Source organism: Balaenoptera borealis (genome assembly GCF_965194805.1).
Source record: "Balaenoptera borealis genome assembly, chromosome: 2".
Lineage (NCBI taxonomy): Eukaryota > Metazoa > Chordata > Mammalia > Artiodactyla > Balaenopteridae > Balaenoptera > Balaenoptera borealis.
The window spans coordinates 94,292,745-94,313,071 of NC_138867.1; the positions used below are offsets into that span (position 1 = coordinate 94,292,745).

General features: G+C 39.7%; 1 protein-coding gene and 1 long non-coding RNA gene across 4 annotated transcripts in view; one reads left to right on the forward strand and one right to left on the reverse strand.

The window, feature by feature from the left end:
* The window catches only part of NREP (neuronal regeneration related protein), a 29,431-nt gene extending 23,318 nt beyond the window's left edge, over positions 1-6,113 (forward strand). For all 3 annotated transcript variants that reach the window (XM_082378591.1, XM_082378592.1, XM_082378590.1), the window contains exons 4-5: positions 5-82; positions 4,363-6,113. In XM_082378591.1, coding sequence (XP_082234717.1) covers positions 5-82; positions 4,363-4,488 — 204 coding nt within the window. In that variant the 3' untranslated portion in view covers positions 4,489-6,113. The remainder of the gene's footprint in view (positions 1-4; positions 83-4,362) is intronic.
* The window catches only part of LOC309622625, a 171,825-nt gene that overhangs the window by 46,943 nt on the left and 104,555 nt on the right, over positions 1-20,327 (reverse strand). The window lies entirely within an intron of this gene.

The window sequence follows — 20,327 nt, forward strand, 5'->3', positions numbered from 1 at the left end:
CTAGGTTTATTACCCAGAGCTTTCTGTCTGGGTCAGTCAAGAACCATTTCCAAACAAGGAAATGGAGGGAAGGCTTCCTAAGGTAAGATCTCTAGCTGACATTTTGTTAAGGTTTTTTGTTTTTGGTTTTTTGGTTTTTTTCCATTTAGAAACAATTTTTTTTTCAAAACCCAATTATTTCTAATTTTAATACTCATTATTGTCTACTATAATAATCCATTAACCTGATACTATTATGACCTTGGAAATAACATATACTACAAAAAGAAAAAGAATATCCTAAAGTCCTATGACTCTTACAGTTCATACTATCTTTCTTTCTTGACAAGTCCAAAGTCCAAAGCAAATTTTCATTTAAGAATCATGGAACCAATTTGTCAAATGTACCTTTTACAGGTTTTTAATTTGTTTGTTCCATTCCTGGGTGGATAAACTCAAATATGAAGATATCTAACTAAAAGATATCTTAAAAGTATAAGATGGTGACAGTTTTGTCTGGTAATAATACCTGACTACCTGATAAGATTACCCATGAAACAAAAGAGAAAGAATATAAAAAAGCTGTTATATTTTTTCTTCTAACTTTTAGCCTAAAAATATTTTCTATAAACATGCTTTCATTGTTCAGACATCTTAGGGCATGACAATTCTCTGCCTTAAGAAAATTTGTAAAATTTAGATTTTAGCAGCATTTCAAAACAGCAACAACAACAACAAAAACATTTACCAGTTTTTACTGTAGATACCTTTGGACTTTGCCTGTTAGGGTAAAAAAATCAATTTGACCTTAAGCAAGGAGGACTGTACTTTTTAACCACTGACCTACTGATTTTGCAATTAAAAAAAAAAAATAGAGTCCATTGAAAATAAAATTTCCATTTTAAAATTTCTTAAGTGTAATTGACCAACGGAGAGGACTCCCCAGCTACTACTGTCATTTCAACTTTGGGAAACTATCTTACTTACCCTTAATGGTTTCAGCAATTTCCTATCTTTTATTAACAGGCAGACATTAGTTAAAGAGATTATGTCTACTGGCAGTTTGCACTGAAAGAAAACAATTCTAAATCACTTTTAATCTTTCAGAGAATTTCTGAAGGTCAAGGTCGAAATCATTGGCAGCAAAGTAGGTGAACCAAATGATTTGGGCCCTGCCTGACCTAGAGTTTTTATGATCTTGTAGAGTTGGAGTGGAGGTGTGCTAAAATACTGGAGCTTTACTTAAAACACACCCACACCCCACCTCCTCAGCACGACCACACCACCGGGGGCGCCGTATAGTCTAGACATTCTTTACTGGGCCACCTCAAGGCATAATTCCCCTGAGTAGCTGAGGGGAAGATGTGATTATGGAAGAGAAGGGGGAGAGTATAGTCTTTTCGTTAGTTCCTGCCCCATTGAGGCCTCCAGAGGTCCTCTCTTTGATACTGGTGGCATCAACTAGAGGGGCAAGACTGGGCAAGTTCCTCAGTGAGGTCAACAGTGCCTCCCTTTCCTCTTGGAAGGCCAGTCTGTGTCCTAGGCCTTGCCTGCATTGAGGTATGCTCCAAGGGGGCTGGCATAGTGGATCCTGGAATTCAGGTCTTCGGTTATTTTGAGTTCTTTCCTCTCTAAATATATGAATAGTATTTTAAGCATAATATATTTGTCCTTTTTCTAGCTGTTGCCTTCTGGAAAAGCACGTCTTTGCATAATCATATGAAAAACAATCTTGGCTTACTTGGCCCAAAGCACATTATTGAGTAACTGGGGGATTCATGTACTAACAGTCATCAGCAGAGAGGGCCATCCAACCTAAGGTACATCAGCGAAGGGACGTCTAGGAGCACATCCCCTCCTCCCGCCTTCTGGATTACTCAAGTTCCTCAGTCCTGTAGGGACCATTATATGGTGGATGATAGAGGAAGATATGACACTGTGTGTATGAATTCTTGCAAGGCCTTACTTGTGGGGAGTAAGACATCTTTGTGTCTCCTCTTCAAAATACGTCCTCCCCTTGCTGCAGAAGCTTGAAATTCCTTTAATGGGGGCAGAAATATCTTTTTTTTTGTTAATGAAGGACAGGAGGTAGGGACTGAAATCTAGTAAATTCCAGCCTCCAAAGGGGGGATGCACAGAACTTTATCTCCCCAGGAGCTCCCCAGGGTGCCTCTTAGCAGAACTCCCTGCATGGTTTACCACCACTGCCTTGTTATCTTCCAGTTATTCAGGTGGCTCCCATACAGCAAGTTAATTAAGGGCAGGCTGGCGGGACTGCTTTTGTCTCTGTTGACTTAAAATCTAATAGAGTGCTCAATCCATATAGTAGGCACGCAAAACATGAATAATGAAGGGAAGACACGTGTGAACATGTTGGGGCCTTGAAAGAGAAAAAAATAATAAACATGATAAATTCAAATCTGAAATAATCTCCTTCACATTTTTTTTCCTGAAAGGACTTCTTTCCCAATTACCCAGATCCCACCCAGCTCTTTATTTCATTTTGTTGTATATTTCTTTATGGAGATAAGAGATTAGTAAAACTGTGACTTATATAAGGACCAACTGATGTTCTATATATTCACTTCACAGTAAGTCTGAAGGAGGCAGTGTTAAAGCCGGCCATGCAAAGAGTATAGCTGTTGAGTGAAATGTGTTATGAACTTTTGATTCCCCTTTCTAGGCCTATGACAGTTAACAGCCATTGAATTCTTCATTTGTCCAAAACTTAAGCTTGTCATATCCTGAACCATGATGCTAACTGGTTGATGGGGGGGAGAAACAGACATTAAAGACATCAGGATTACAGTGGATTTCTTTTTTTAAGTAGTGGGATTGCATGCCAAAATTTCAAGACTGAAATTATTTTCACAAGTGAAGGGAACTGCCCAATACAATGCTTTTGGATATTTATCTAGATCCTTAAGTGTGTGTAGATGATGAATTATATTTTAATTTAATTTTCTGGTTTGGTCCTGTTGGTATTTAATGATACCAAAACAACCTCTAAATCACAAACTAAGACTGGAGCATTAAAGTACGTACTGGGTGGATTTCATATACATTCTAAAAATGTTACATGCTCTCAAAGTCTGAGATTTTTCAAAAATATTTAGGTATAACAGGTGTTTAATATGGGAACCCTATACAGTAAATAAGACTTCTTAAAGTTGAATTATCTGTTGCATTTAGTTCACTCTGGCGGCTGCTGAAAACATTTATTTGGTTTCAAGTTGCTTGGAAGTCCCTGACTTCTGAATTAAAAAAATTCGAATAAAGTAATTTGCAGATCACAAAGCAAGATTATCACTTTAACCCAAGTACTTATATCCAGTCAAATTGGCTTATTATAACTATCCTGTTAGAACATGTGACCTGAACAAAAAGGAAAAGAAAAAAAAACAGATCTTTTAAAACCATAGTGGATAATTTTTTTTAAGACAACTCTAGTAATTGTTAGGCTAAAAGAGACTCTTGTCAAATGTTCACTGTATTCATTTCTGAATGAGGCATAAAATCTAGTTGTGATAAGACCTTTTTTTTGCATCATCTTTTGGGCAAATGGGCTTCATTGTCCTGTCCTCTTGCTGTTTGGTTGTGATGGGGAGCTTCTCCCCGTGGGTACTCAAAGGATCATCAGTCACAGTGTGTTTGGATTCTCCTAGTCAGAAACACGAAACCCTCACTCATCAGGATCGTGAGGAGAGACTGGAAAAGCCCCAGTCAGTCCAATCTAGCTGAATCTCACTCTCTTCTGGCCTTGGTTTCCCACTAGTCTCCTCTTTTCTGCAGCCGCTGCCTTCCCACCCCCAGCCCACATGATTTCCCTCCCAAACACTCCCCTGCCTTTGGTACCCACTTCTGGTTCTTACTGTAAGGCCCATAGGGACTGTCCCAGTTGCTTCTAGAATAAACTGTACATAAATTACATTTGTGCAGTTGTGGTATGCTTTAAATATTTTTATTAGGTATTAGAAAATAAGTATCCCTTCCCACCACGGCCACTGAACTCTTTTTTAAAAAAAAGTGTTAGCACTCCTAGGAACACCTCTCACCCAGTCTTCTGTCGGGGGTCCTATCGGATGCTGGAAACTGTCTTCAGGAACTTGACTCTGGGCAATGCTGTCTCCTACGTGGCTGGGCCCAGCCATCAGGGACGCGCTGGATGCCACTGCAGCCGTGGCGGCTAGTGTTTAATTACTTCATGCCCCGACAGACCTAATATTTACATTCAGGTGAACTGTGTTTAATACGTAAACTCTGCAAAAACACCAGAAGTTCGGGGATGAAAGGCGGGAGAGAGAAGCAAAAGTTTTCAAATGGTTTTAGGAGCGTGACTCAGTGTGTCTCTTTTCTGTGTGTGTCTGTCTGTGTGCTCTTCAGGGAAGACTTCCTGTCCCAAAGGAAGTGAGCCGCAAGAAGGATGGCCAGACCGAGGCTGCCTCCCTGCATCCACTTGGCAGCAATGAGCTCCACTCCCCGGGAATCAGTTACCTCCTCTCTTTTTAATCACCTCCATTTGTATTACACATGGTGTATGGGTATTGATGAGGTCATGGTATCATATATGGGATTTTTTTCTGTGTAAATCATCAAGTATAAGAAGAAACTATGGGACTCTGAGCCTTGCTTTAGAGAATTTACAGTGGACAAATAGGTATCATCAAACCAGTTTTTAATCATTCTGACTCAAGTGAAAACGCTCAGAATTTCACACTGTGAATCCACGTTTACAACCCTTACAGGTGGGCCTTCAGGCCTGGTTTGCTACGACGATGTCTTCCACAACTCAAACCCCCTCTGCTCTCACACAACCGGTCCACTTCTGCCTTTTCACTCACACAGCTCCCGACTGCTTCTTGCAGAGGCTGAGAGTCCCCATTTTTTTTTTTTTTTTTCATTTAGATGTAACAAGCCTAGTAGTTTATGTTCATCAATTGTCTGTATATCTCTATATTTTATCCATGTACTCTTTCGATGTATAGAAGTAGTTTGAAACTCATTGTTTCCTTGTGGTAAGTGACCGAGATGCTGCCACAGGACCTGAGACACTGATGAATGGTGCTATTTTGGACTTTCAACATGCTCCTTGGCAAGGTAGCTCTGATGGAGTTATTTTTTATTTTCATGTTCTAAGAAGGTGTTGGTACTCTGTTTCCCCGAATGTTGTTCTCTAGACTGGATTGACTTGTTCTCCTTGTGTCTTCAGTGTGGCTTTCTTCTTCAGCGTTGTAGGTTGAGTGAGTGCCACCACAGAGCGGGAGAGACCCACGTCTCATGGGCTGGCACTCCTGGACACGCAGTCACTGTAGCGGGAGCAATCACAAAACTGTAATTTCCTCACCAAATCTCTTCCTTTCCATAGCCTCGCCTGCCTCACTTAGAGAACGAAAAGCAATAATTTGACAGGCGTTTTTAGGTGTCTCTTTTGGTTCTTTTCGTTTGAAAGAATATTTGGGGAAAAAAGGGCAAACTTTTTTTTTTTTTTTTAAACAAGTGCCCTCTGGAAAAAAATCTGAAAAACTGACATCTCAGTAGGAACATGAAAATTATACCTTTCCCAAAAATTAGGTTGGAAAAAAATGTTTTTACAAATTTTTTTTTAAAGGCAGAGCACTCTTTTTCGGCAGTTCTGATAAGCAAGGTGTAGATTTTACATTTTTGTCCTTGCTCCCAATGAAATGGATAAACAAAAATACAATCAGACAATACCATCCACTCATGGAATGTTGTTGTGTTAGCCAGTCTGAAAGCCCACCTTAATTTTTATATAACTGTCTTTTAGCTCTTCCTTTGACAGGGCAGGCTTTGTTCTGAACTGTCCCGCTTCTGACTGTTACACATCAACCGACGCATGCACTGCACTTCTTCGTTCTCTTCTCGCTCCCCCATTGGCCTGAGTTTCCTGTGCATTTCCCCTCTCCCTCCTTTGTTAGAATAGGTATATCCGCTGTGTAAATAGAGCAAGAAAACAGTATTCTGCATCTGTGGCATTTCCGTAGAGTTGCAGTTGTGTACTGCTGAATATGCAGGCTTTTGTAACAATGTGATCTTTACTGATGCACTCACAACAAGTACCCAATGTATTTTAGCTATTTTAGTAGTATTCAATAAATATGCAAGCTGTATGGTAACTGGCTTCGCTCGTCATTGGAAAGGCCTACTTTTGAATGCTTTCACTTGTTCATGTTAATTCATGTGCTCTCAGAGCCCCAAAAGTAGACCCAAGGACAAATATCAAAAGAGATAGAATCAGCTCTGCCTTTCATGCATTTTCCCTTCTGAGGGTTTTATGAGATTAGGGGCTAGGCAGTGGCTCATTAGGATGGTATTTGCAGAGCTGCCTCTGGGTACAAAGGAGAATTAAACCGAGACCCTTTTATTTCTATATTTTCTCTTTCAGGGCACTCCCACGCACCTCAAAACATTCTTTCTTACCCCTTGCCATAAAGACCTACTCTGTGGTATTCTTTACCCATCTCAAAAGATACCTGACCTTGCTGCTTCATGGAATATTTACACACACACACACAAAAGTGTACAAATGTGTAAGACAAAAGGCTTTATCCACTTGTAAGTGGATAAAAATTTGAGATAGGATTTTAAATCATGAATTCATGTATAGCCAGCTACCTGGAATCTAGCAAATGATAAGCTAACATCACAGCTGGGAGGAGTTACGTCTTGCCTTCTTGCCCTGGTTAAACTGGAACAGGAAAGGTGATGAGGCCAGGCCAGGAGGACGGTAGGCTGGGTTGCTTTATGCCCCTCTGTGTTAATCTATTGCCACCTAGCAAATTACAACCACACTTGACATCTTGGAACGACAAAATTTGCTTGTCTCACAGATTCCATTTGTCAGGAATTCAGGAGCAGTTGAGCTGGTGTTTATGGCACAGGATCTGTCCTGGGTTTGCAGTCAAGAGGTGAGCAGGCTGCAGTCATCTGAAGGCTTAACCAGGGCTGGAGAATCTGCTCCCAGTATGGCTTGCTCACATGGCTCTTGGCAGGAGAACTCAGTTCCCCCATGCATGGGCTTCTCCACAGGGCCACTTAAGTGTCCTTATGACCTCTGGCTGCCCCTGCAGTGAGTAATTCAAGAGAGAGCTGGGAGCAAGCCATAATGCCTGTGACCTATTCTCAGAATCACTATCATCCATCATATTCTATTCATTAGAAGCAAGGCACTAAGTATAGCTCACATTCACAGGGAGGGAATTAAGCTCTACCTCCTGAGGGGAGGAGTATCAAAGAATTTGTGGACACATTGGAAAACCAGCACACCATCTGAAGTTAAAGCCTCAGGGTAATTGTAGGCCAGAGGCTGGAAGTGAGAACGGCTGAGAGCAGACCTATAGCTATTTCTTTGATTGAAGAAGTTTTTACAGTCCTTGGAGCTCCAGAGACTGAAGGCAAATGAGGAGAGCATCCAGGAACTATAATACTATTTACTAATCCAAGTGCTATTAGCCCTGAAAGGAATATTTAGAAAATGTTAATGGAAGCTGTAAAAACAGGGAAGCTGAAATAAATGATGTTTAAAAGTCCATCCAACTAAATGGCTTGGGTTTGATGATGACAACTCCCTCAGTCCCCATGAAGCTTGAAATACTAGATAATTGACCATGCACTTCACTCTAAACTTGCAGGACCCACGTGTGAATCAGCTACGACTCGTTCAGGGTTAATAAACTGCTGAAGCGGAGCTGGAGCTAAGAAACTGGAGCAGTAGCTGGAGTCAGAGCGGGAGACCCAAACTTTAGTTAAAGACTGCTTTGTTCTCTCTCTAGAGGTAAAAATATCACCCAGGTGCCTTTGGGCGGACAGAGATTGGTAACTAACAACCGCAGACCGGATATGACCTGTAGACTTGTTCTCTTTGGCCTGCAGTGTGTTTTATAAAAATGTTGATTTAATTGCCAACATTTACAAATCGGAAGGTTTTCACATGAAAATTCAGGTTTTTGGCTTCCCTTGAAAAATGGGAGCTGAGTAGCAGCCTCCATCTCTGGTGAGGCCTGGCCCCTCCATTGTCCAGTCTCACACCGCTAATCTCAGACCCCGTCTGCTTTGTTCGTTTACATCACCTGCCTCCCTCTGTTGGCTTGTGAGTTTGCAACATGAAACTTCTAGTTTCAAAAGATGATGATGTGCTTATTTGCACCAACAAAGAGCCAGGGGATCTTCTACTTTCTGTTTGATAGCTGGAGCACGTGCATGTCTGTGAACACCAGACTGGAAACAGGCTCCTCATTACTGGTCCCCAAACAGGGGCTGCTGCAGTTCCCTCTGCACCTCCGGGCCCTCTTTTCAACTTTTCAGTTACTCTCCTCCAGTGACTGAGATCCCCAGGCTAAAACGTCTTGGACTGGGTTAGGTTAGGCTACATACGGGTCTGATAAATGCAGGGTTTTCAAGCCGGGGTATGTGTAACTCAGAGTATGTGAAGTCTTTCCAGGGAGTACATACATGCTCATGGATAGTTTTAAGGAACTCATTTCTAGATCCTCTATGCAAACTAGACGCGTTCCTAAGATTGTTCTGCTGAGAATGAGTCTGTATTCACAATAGTCCTCTCTCCACATTATATAAAAAAAGATACAGGTCTCATACATCCCAACTCTTAATGTAACAAATTGCCCTTAATATGACACAAAAACCCCAGATGTGGCAAACAAAGAGAAAGTTTCCTTTAATGATTAATCATAAATCCATAGTGCTTTGGGCTTTCCCTTCTTATACACACAAACTGATAGATTAGAAAACACAAGAAGTGAGGTGTTTGGACTCATTTGGATTTTCAGAATTCAGATAATACTGGTAAAGTGGAGTGATGGAAATAATGACAACTTTTACTTAATGCTTTTTCCTCTTTCTCCTCCTGACTCTTGTCAAAGAATGCCTTGCACTTGAGGGAGAGTCCTGAGTGAAGCAAAGAGAAAATCAGTAGGAGACATCAACTACCCAAAATGGCTTGTTCATGTAATTGTAAGCAATTTTTTCCCACTATTCTCCATACTTATCCCTAGGATATTTCTTACCTGGGAGGAAAGTAACTTAGAACAGCTAAAGCAGTATAGGTTTGCAATGCTGATTATTTTCAGTGTAATTAGGATGCCTTTTGAAAATACTCAATTTTTACACAATAAAATGGATAAAACTCAAGAATAAAAAATTTTCATATGGATTGTTTCAGACGTGATGTGCATTAGTTAATAAAATTATCAAAAACCTGTGGTATCAAAACAGCATGAAATATTTGTTTCAATTATAGTCAATTCTCATCATATTCTGTCTTATAAAATGTTTAATATCTTTTTCATAACAACAAAAAATATTACGTGCTGCTAGACTGATTAGCAGCCTAGAACCTTTCTATTATTTGTGGTGTTTCTGATTTTTACACTAGTTCTTATTTAGTGTAAAAATTTAGTTCTTATTTAGCTGCTGACTGACTTCTCCAAAGTCAGTCAGCAGCATTCAGTAACCTCACACAATTTTACTAGAGATACATCATGCCTTTCATCATTTTTCTTACTTGATTAAGAAAGTGTATGGATCATTTTGTTTTTATAACTTATTTAAACATGCAATAATTAATTATATTAGCTCTATATCATTTTCATTCTGATTGGTTTTAGTGATCAGTTTCACAAGATATGCTTTTAATTCTCATTGATTTTTATAATAATCCTCAAAATAGCTATTTGAATTGAAAAATGAAGTCAAAGTTTTTTTTCTGACAGAAAGTGAATCTGATTTGACTAATTGGGTTAACAGTGAAGACTGGCTCTGCCAATGCGGTTTGTGATGGACATGTTCCGTAAATGGGCTGAATCTGCAACTCCAAGGTAACAGTAATATGGTTAAGGGAAGAAATAAGATCAAAATATTTTATCCAAAAGCATTATTTTGGCAAAAGTATAATGAAATTAGTAATATATCTGGTTTTCCTTTCATTTCTGAAGACATGGGATTTAAAAAGGTGGGTCTAGGTGAAAGCATTACAGCATAATTAACAATCATTTGGTAAATCGTAGCAAAGATCTTTCTTCCCAGAAATTGAGAAAGTGAATTAGATTCTAATGACGAGAAGAAATCTCTTTGCAAGTCAGGGTGCTTTCCAATTCGTTGCTTATAAGAAAAATGCAGAAGGACCTAATCAAGTTATCAGGTGACAGAAGATTAGAAATATTTTTTGATAATAGATCATTATATGAATTTTGGCATATAACATGGAAGGAGATCAAAGAGTTGAATTACACTGCTATAATAAAACACTTTCAATTTCTACAGTTCATAGCTTAAAAACAAACAAAAGAAATAGAATTGATGACAACCCCTGTCTCATTTTAGCAATAAGTAATATTCATTCACGGATACTAGAACTAACTGAAAAAATTCATCGTCTCATTGAGGTGCATTTTCATTATAATTTCAATTTTTGTGTTTAATAATTAATATAATATATGCATGTAGTTTTAATTAGTAGTGAATTGCTATTAGTGCTAATTCATCCACGCAGATTTTTTTAATGCTTACAGTTTTATGGTCACAGAAGATAAAAGTTTTAAAATTTAGATCCATTTTTTTATTGCAGATAAATGTGATAGGGTGATCCATATTTATTAACATAAGATTCTTAGAGGGAACTGGAATAAAAATTTAAGTTCATGAAAGAAAAAGTCAAATTTCTTCAAGTTAAAGAATTGTTTGTTTTTAAAAATAAAATTATGGATTATCAATTGCATGGTGTTTGGATTTTATTGTATACATTTATGAAAGAAATTCGACTTTTATGTCAAAACAGAAACATTTACAATATACTCTAAATTATAACCTTTGAAAGTATTTAAATTTACGATGAAAAACTTTACTATTAACTTAAAAATTGCATGACGGAAATACTCTATTAAGATTCTCTTTTTTTAGAACAAAAATGTTGTAAGATCTCTGAGCTAGATAACCACTTATCCACTGGGCTTTGAGGAACTCACTCTTGGCCAGAAATACTTCTCACCCAGCCCCAGTGCCTGAATTCCCCCATTATTCTTCTGAATGAAGGAGCCTTGAAGTTTGCTGGCCATGAACTTAGTGCACTGCAGGGAACCAGACTCCCAGGGAACACAGCAGGAATGAATTTTGATGGGGAAGGGAAAGAAAGATCCAGACTACCTTTCAGTAGATGGTCCACTGAGGCCCTACTGCACAGGGAAACGGCAGGAGGAAGATCTCAGAGATCGGTCTTCCTGGGCTGCGAATTCAGTAAGTCGGTAATTCTCAGAGCCTTTACTTCATTTCCTTACAAGGTCAAATCTCTTTAGTGCTAATCCTTTTCTTCCAAATGCTTTTAGACACTTCGTTATAGCTCTATCTAGCATATCCAAAAGGCGGGGATGGTGGTCAGTGGTCACAGGAGAAGGGGGCCCAGGTCAGTGAGAGGTGGGGTTATACAGCCGGCTCCCAATCCTTGAGTCCTTGGGACCCCAGCACTGCTGGAGAAAAGCCCATAGAGCGGCAGGCAGCTTGGGCATCAGGGCAGAAAAAGGGGGTCGTCTTCTTTTATTGTGTGTGTGTCCATTAGGCTTACCTCTGAGCATAACTACATAGAAATAATGTGAAATTGATCTATTCCCTCTCACAATACACAGTGCCATTAACACATAGCTTAGCTATTTCACTGAGAGACCCATGCAGCTAGCGTGAAAGCCTCATGGAATAGAGAATCTTAAGAATGCATTAATTTGCTGATCCTTCAAGTCGGGCAGCTTTAATTATTAGTTGGAACCTTTCTGAGCCTAACGCTTGTATTACTTTCCACCCACCCTTTGGTCCTAGCTGAGTTCTCAGAGCTACAGAGATTAAGTGGGCTCTTTCTTCCACACAACAGCCTTTTTCTCCTCCAGGCAGAACTGCCTCAGTTCCTTTAGCCAGTTCCCCTGTGATCTGTTTTCTGGAGCTTTCAACCCCCTATTGCCCTTTTACAAGAACCCTTGTTTGTGGCTGACCCAGCTCCTTTTTAAAAATGATCGCCGAGGTCTGGGAAGGATCAAGGGCGGAGGCTTACACCAGGGACACATCATATGGCTCGCTGGCCCTCTGGGTGTCCTGTGATGTAGCTCAGCTGAGGGAGCAGGGGTCCCATTACTGTCCCTACAGCTGCTGTAGAGCCCCTTGCCCTCTGCTCCCTGACACGTGGGGCAGCCCCAGTCCCGAGCCAAGTCTCCATCCTCACCATAGTGCCGCTGCCAGGGCCCCTGAGAAGGAGGAAGACAGGCACGTCTTTTCTCAGAGGCCCTAGACCTTCTCCTGTTCCCTCCTCTCCCTGGGCTGTTTGTTCTGGAGAACTGGGAGAGGGGAGCAAGCAAGCGTAGCCACTCAGGCCTCTTCAGAGGCTGCTTCCCTGGTTCGCTCCTTCAAATCCCAAAGCTAGCTGCTGAAAAGCAAATGTTCCCTGCAGAGCTAAGGGGCACGGCTTTCTTGGAGAGAGGGGTGACCGGGATGCTCGAATTTGTCACTAACAGCTAGGACCCGCTTTGTCAGATGTGATAATGAAGGAGCGTTTGATGTGAGTTCTTGTGGAGGAGGACTAGCTCAGAGGGACATTTAAAAAGTGTGGCAGCATCTCCTGGGAAGAGTGTGAAAAATAGCCGCTTGCTCGTTGTCTGTGTAGGACACTTGAGGAGCTGCCGCTTATATCACTTCACATATGGCCCCTCTGCAGTGATACGAGGTCAGAATCATTAGCTCGGCTGAGGGATAATGAGTTGCCCAGAGTGGAATAGCTTGTCTAAGATGGCAGAGCCTTTTCCTTAATCTTTACGTTTCCTACACACTCTTACATGGCTTTTGGGGATATAACACGGTGTTAAACGTAGACTTAGCGTGTTGTTCATCAATTCCATGCCTAGGTGTACAGCCAAAGAACTGAAAATATGTGTACACAAAACAAATGTATATGGCAGCATTATTCATATTAGCCAAAAAGAAGAAATGACTTAAATGTCCATCAACTGATAAACAGCTAAACAAATGTGACATAGCCACACAATGTAATACTGTGCAGCAATAAAAAAAGCAATGAAACACTGATACATCTACAACGTGGATGAATCTTGAAAGCCTTATGCCTAGTGAAAGAAGCCAGTCACATAAAGTTATATATTGCATGATCTTATTTATATTAAATGTCCAAAATAGGCAAATCCATAGAAACAGAAAGTAGATTAGAAGTTGCCAGGGGCTGAGGAAGGAGAGAATGGAGAGTGACTGCTAATGAATATGCCTGATTACCATGTTCTGGAATTACATAAAATGTCATGGTTACACAATCTTTTGAATATACTTAAAACTACTGAATGGTACATCCTAAAAGGATGAGTTTTATGATATATTAATTATGTCTCAATTTTTAAAAATTCAACAGTAAAAAACCATCCAATCAGAAAATGGCAAAAGACATGAAAAGACATTTCAACCTAGAGAATATACAGATGTGGCAAGTAAGATGTGAAGATTGTTCGACATCATTAGCCATTAGAGAAATGCAAATGAAAACCACAATGAGATACTACTACACACCTATCAGAATAACTAAAATAAAAATAGCGCCAACACCAAGGGCTGCTGTGGATGAGGGAAAACTGCATTGCTCATACATTGCTGGAAGGTAAAAAGTTCAGCCCCTTTGGAAAACAGTTTGGTAGTTTCTTAAAAAATTCAGCATGCAACTAATGTATGACCCAGCTATTGCACATCTGGCCATTTATCCCTGAGAAATGAAAAGTTCTGTTTATGTAAAAGCCTAGGCCTGAATGTTTATGGCAGCTTGATTCATAATACCCTCAAACTGGAAACAACCCAGATATCTTTCAACAGGCTGGTTAAACAAACTGTGTACACCCGTATCGTGGAATACTACTCAGCAATAAAAAGAAATGAATTATTGATACATGCAACAAGCTGGATGAATCTCCAGAGAATTAGACTGAGTGAGAAAAAGCCAATCCCAAATGCTTACATACTGTATGATTCCATTTATATAACTTTTTTTAAATGACAAAAGTGTACAAATAACAGATTAGGGGCTAAAGAGAGGGTGTGGGCAGGATCAAGTGATTAAAAGCACAAAATGGAACTTCCCTGGTGGCGCAGTGGTTAAGAATCTGCCTGCCTATGTAGGAGACATGGGTTCGAGCCCTGGTCCAGGAAGATCCCACATGCCGCGGAGCAACTAAGCCCATGCGCCACAACTACCGAAGCCCGGGTGCCTAGAGCCCATGCTCCACAGCAAGAGAAGCCACCACAATGAGAAGCCCACACACCGCAACGAAGAGTAGCCCCCGCTCACCGCAACTAGAGAAAGCTCTCGTGTGGCAACAAAGACCCAACATAGCCGTAAATAAATAAATAAATTTATTAAAAGAAAAAAAAGCACAACCTGAAGGATCCTTGTAGTGATGGAAATGTTCTGCATCTTAACAGTCTCAGTGTCAGCATTCTGATTGTGATACTGTGGTACAGTTTTGCAAGACGTTATGACTGGGAAAACCGCGTAAAGAGTACATGAGATCCCTCTGCATTAGTTCTTACAACTGCATGTGAGATTACAATGATCTCAAAATAGAAAGTTTAATTTTAAAAATAGAGGAAGAAAAAAAACATTGAATGGCTGCAAAATATTCAATTATAGCAAACTTTCTTATCTATTACCTTATCTCTGATGAAACTCTTTGCCCCCAAAGCTATATATGTATCTGTCATGTTTCCTTATTATATTTTGCCAAACTGCTTTCCCAAAAGCTTGTACCCACTTACACTCTTATCAACAGGGTAGGCAGAGATACCTGTCCTACGACATCCTCACCAGACTTGCAGTACTCACCTGGTTTCCAATCTGCTAATTTTGTAAGAGTAAAATAGTACCTCACTGCCCCTATTTGGCTTTCTTTTTTTTTTTTTTTTTTTCATATTAGTGAGGATGAACATTTTAAAATGTTTATAAATCACTTATATCATTTTATGATTAGTCTATTCATCAAGGACCAAGGGATTCCTCTGACTCTTCATGCATGAAGCAATGGGCACAGGAAAACATTATGAGCTGGTTAAAAATTGATTGTCATTTATTAAAAGATACAGTAAAAGTAACAGGTTTGGGTGTTAAGGAAATCCTGAGGTGAAATATAACCAAGAAATGGGGAGATGAGCAGACATAAGCAGGACAAAGTCAGAGTTGTGGCCTAGACATGATTTAAGCCTAGGAGAAGTCAGGAGGTGATTTCTGTAGAGATAGAGGTATTACAGCAAGAATTTCATAGATAAAGAGTTGCTTGTAGCCTTTCCCAGTGGAGAAAAGGAGCACAGAGGTGGGTAAATATACAACAATTGTGCAAGAATCAAATGGCATAGAAATACAAATGGCAGAAAGCTAGAGAGGTAGTCCAGGGTACAATTTTAATCCCAGAAACAAGGTCCTAGTCTATTCTTTAAAACAAATATGGGGTGAGGGTTGCTTGAAGATGTGTGTGACTGTGCATGTAAAGTGGGGAATGGGAGATGTCAGATTGGTGATCGTGGACTCACCTGAAAGAAACGTGAAAGCAGAAAATCATTTACACTGCTTATAACAGGAATAAACAGGTAGCAGAGAGCTTGTGACTGTTTTTCAGGAAAAGGACACAGAGTTAGAAATGAAGAAAAAAGTGATCTCTCTAGACCAACCTTCTCAATCTGTAAAAGTACAAGACTAGAGGAGCCTCCTATGACCACACATGGATAATCACATCTAAATTACACCTGCCAGGAAAGAAAAGGGGCCAATATTGTAGAATCTGTGTGCTGGAGAGAAGTAAAGAGACCTGTCTACATCTAATATTCTACCCTCAGCAGGAATCTCCTCTGAAACCTTAGATAAATTTCTGGTAAGACCAAAGACAGTTTCATCTTGGATACTAACCTTGATAGGAATTTATTTCAGCAAAAGATACCTTCATCTATTTTTGTAATGCTCTAATTGCCAGAAAATTACTTCTTTGAGTTGACTCACTATTTTCCTATTTCTCACTCTCACCCATAAACTGTAGTTCTCTCTCTGGAATCACACAAAACAATGACAATAATAGTTTATATTTACCGAGTGCTGGCTATTTGACACTATGTACATTATATGCATTATTTCCTTTAGTTCCCACAACAATCTTAAAAATAGGTAATTTTTATTATACCTGCCTTACAGATGAAGAAATGGAAGGCAAAAGAGATTATGTAAAATTCCCAAGTTGATGTGTGAGAACAGCCAATATTTGAATTCAGGCTTTTTTTCTAAAGTATTTTTTTAGGTTCTGCTAAGCTGCCTTACAGGTCTAAGCCTGTGCCCTCGTGAAGAGCCCTGTGAAGTTTTGGAAACCAGCTCCCGCATAAGAGGTACAGGTTTCTGCCATCAAAATATTGCTACATCTGCTTCTAGAAACATCTCCATGAAAAGTATGGTCAGATGACATAAAAGGACAGAGAACGGGCACTTCAGATTGTATGAACTGTTTTGTGCCTATTTATTAATAGATGTTTGCTTAATAGACGTCTGATAGACGTGTGGCAGAATTTGTTTGGAGACCTGCTTTCATTATAACTTGGTAGTGACTTTGTGGGGAGGTAACTAATCTCACCCATTTCTATTATCTACTAAAACATCTGCCATTATTCACAAAAACAAACTAAAAAGAACCTCAGTGAATGATCAAACTGGCTCAGGACGGTTAGCAACAATTGGTCTTAAAGACAGGTTTCCAGGAGTGAGCATGGTATGTCAGGGGATCTGATCAGTGTAGAGTGGAGGGAGGTGATGGGCTCCCTCTCTCTGGACACTGACCTCTCTGCTCAGTCCAAGATCGTGGCGACCCTTGGCAGGTTCAACATCACGAGACCTCCACTGGAGCTTTAAGGACTCAAACTCCAGCCTTCGTCATTTTCACACTTGCTGCTGGCCCATCCCAACTTTGGACAAGCTAACGTGAGGTTTTGATTCACTCAAGGATAGCTTGTCTATGTAGAAAAGACTATTCAGGTGTTGATTTTGTTCTCAAAATTTGATACTCACTTTGTTAATGCTTTTTAATAACCTCATTCTTCCTTAGGCTCTAAATGCAATGTATAAATCCTATTATTCTAGTTATGCCTAGCAATTTTAGCAATCACTCTAATGGCCTTAGAACAACATGTGATCACATTTAAAACTAGTTCATTAAACACTTTCACATATTTTACATTGCATTAATAACTTTAATATATTTTATTTCCATTTAGAGTAATTTGTTTGCCTGATTGGCAAACTTTCCCAAGTACTAAATAATTCATATAAATCTAATAAATTAAGTTTATAAATATTGTGAACCCTGAGTTATCTTAAGTGATACTATTGTATCATATAGTTAGTAAGAATTCCACTGCAAACCAGAAGTCTGAATCAGTTACTTAAATATTTTACATTGAAGTTACAAAGCTGTCATTCAAATGCAATTCCCAAACATTACAAGTATGCAAAATGTTGAATTTTAAGTTTCCTTGATGCAAAAATGTTAATATTATTGGGTTTTAATTTTCTAAGATATTTCTCTACTCAATTTTCAGTTCTGAGATTGAAAGATTCTTACCTTTCAAGGAGGGCAAGTACCATCGTTGTTAATTGATGACTAGCGTTTTTGGCCTGGACCTTGATGAGATGCAGTACACTTTTTTAATACTTGATTCCATAACTTTAAGAAAGGTATGCCATGTGATCTACATTTTTGGATTCAAGACATACACATTATCTATTTTTTCCTGAAGTCTACTCACAGAAATCTGTAACTCACCATTCGTGCGCCAAAGTGACCACATTATTGATTCTTTGTCTCACAAGATCTATACATAATCATCTTCCTGCCCAGACCGAAAGACCTTTGACCATGGCCAGATCCCTGCATTCTTTTTCATTGACTTTCTAATATTACAAATTATAAAATGAATATTAGATGTCTCCCCTGTGACTTGAAGTCATAGGTGATGTGAAAATTTTACTGACAGGCTTTTTTTTTTTTTTACCTAATCTTTGGTTTTTATCTGGTCAGACTTAGGCTGAGATCATTTCAGATGCTAACTCTGCCATCTTGTCCAATTTCATGTCATCCTTGAATGTGATAAACTTCTCCTACTTCTCTGAGACACTGACGAGGGTGTTGACTGGAGCGGAACACTGCATGGCATGTTGGGGTGTCTGTCTTCAGCTTGTCTTTGGTCTGTAAGTCAGCTTCCTTCAGAGATGTCATGCCTGCCTGCTCATGGGAGTCATCTGGGGAGATTACCAAAACCTGACTTCTGGAATTCACTCCAGAGCCTAAAGAGCTGTGGCACAGTCAACTCTCTTGGACCATTTAACAAGCTCCCTAGGCTACTCTTAAGCAACTGTTTCGGCAGTAGTCCAAGGATTAGCTTTCATCACTGCTGCCTCTTTTTCCCTGACTTGATTACAAGGACAGAACTTAGGCTTTGTCAAGTGACTTGCTTAAGTCTAGACTCACTCGGTTTAAAGCACCCGCATCTACCTGTAGAGTAATCATAGCCATAAAGGAAACCGTAGCCTGGCATGACTTTTCCTTGTGACACAGATTGGCTCTAAAAGATTAACTCCAACCTCATCGTGTGCTCGGGAAAAATCCCGAGAATGATGTTAAATTTAATAGTCTTCAGCATCTACTTTATTCTCCCTTTTAAAAAGTTAGGTCATTTCCCCCCTCTGTACCATGCTCCCTCCCCCCCCCCCACTAAATCCTCCAGCTCTGTCCTTGGTCTCCATTGTTAGTTTCTCAATATTCATCTGTGATGAATCACTGACCTTATTGTCATCTTTCTTTTACCCATGAGTGTAAATTTTCCAGGTCTGAAGAAACAAAATAGCTATATATTTAAAAAAATAAAACCATACCAAAAAGAATTCCAGCATGAAGACATAAAAAATAGGCTCTAGAACAATGACTCTAGTTGTCTTGATTACTTAAAACTACTTGTCTGGTTTTTATCTGAATTGCACTTTGGCAAAATGATCTTTCTGCACTTATGATTGAAAATAACTTTGTTGCTTTTACTGTTCTCTTTGTGTTCTTATTTTCTGGTATTCCCCAAAGTCTGGCCCTTTCCCCACAACTGCTACCCACCCCTCTGCCCCATCCTGCCACTGTCTACTCTCACTATCTATTTTTTTTTCTAGTTACTCTAAACATTCATAATAGAAATGCATTTTATCTTATGGAAAAATATATGTCACTAGAACATGACCTCTTGTGTGAATATCCTTTCCAAATCCCCACTTTGTATGGGCATCTGTGACTGACCAGTCCGAGATGTGCAACTCTAAATCTCCCTGGCCAGCCACCTATCTTGAAAATCTCTTATTCCAACTGGGAAAAATATTTGCTAACATGCCTCTGATAACCTCCTCATGGAGGGCTTTTTCTTGGTCCCTTTCCTAGTACGCCCTTGGCGATGGTGGAACATCCTCCTGGCTCAGGGCTCCATTCTCCCCTCCCTCCGCTTTCTTCCCAACCTCCTTAACTTCATGCCAACTTCTGCTTTATCCAAAAGCTCAGGTTTCTTTATTTCCTCTCACAAAAGACTTTAATGGCCCAATCAGTAAGAGACTTGACTCTACTTTAAACATGAGCCCAAATCTTCAACATCAAAAAAACTGGCTTTACTTCCCCAATGTAAGGCAATTTTAATCCTCAGAAACACAATTACTTGATCCACTGCCCAGGATGAACAGGGCATACTTGTGTTCCATCCTGGGGAAGGTCACTTTGTATCTTGGAATGCGCCAAGAGATTAAGAATGGGTTGAGATTTTATCCCCAAAACATGTTCATTCATATCCTGAATTATATGTCATCAGCTCACCTTTATAGGTGAGTATCCAGATAGGTGGTAAGAGGGTGAGTGGGCAGGAGGAGGGAAGGTCCTGGGTCAGGGGAAGGAGAGTATGTGGATAGGAAGTGGGAGGCTGGAGAGTAGGAGGTGGGAGTGTGGGTGGTACTCTGCAAGCTTGGGCTTGCCTAGAGCTGGGAAGATATTTGCAGCACTCCAAACCTCTTAGAATTCTCTTGTCCATTATATCTTATAACCCAACCACTTGAATTCCTTTCTTCTTTCTTTTCTTCCATGTGCTTTCAATCTTTGCTTGGTATACTGATTCCTCATAAGAATTCTATGATTCCAGAGAGAAGGAGGTGATTCTAAGTAGAAATAAACAGCACCAAGTTTTTGTAAATTCATAATTCTTATTATGACACTAAGCAAGGCATTTTTCAAGGTTTTGAA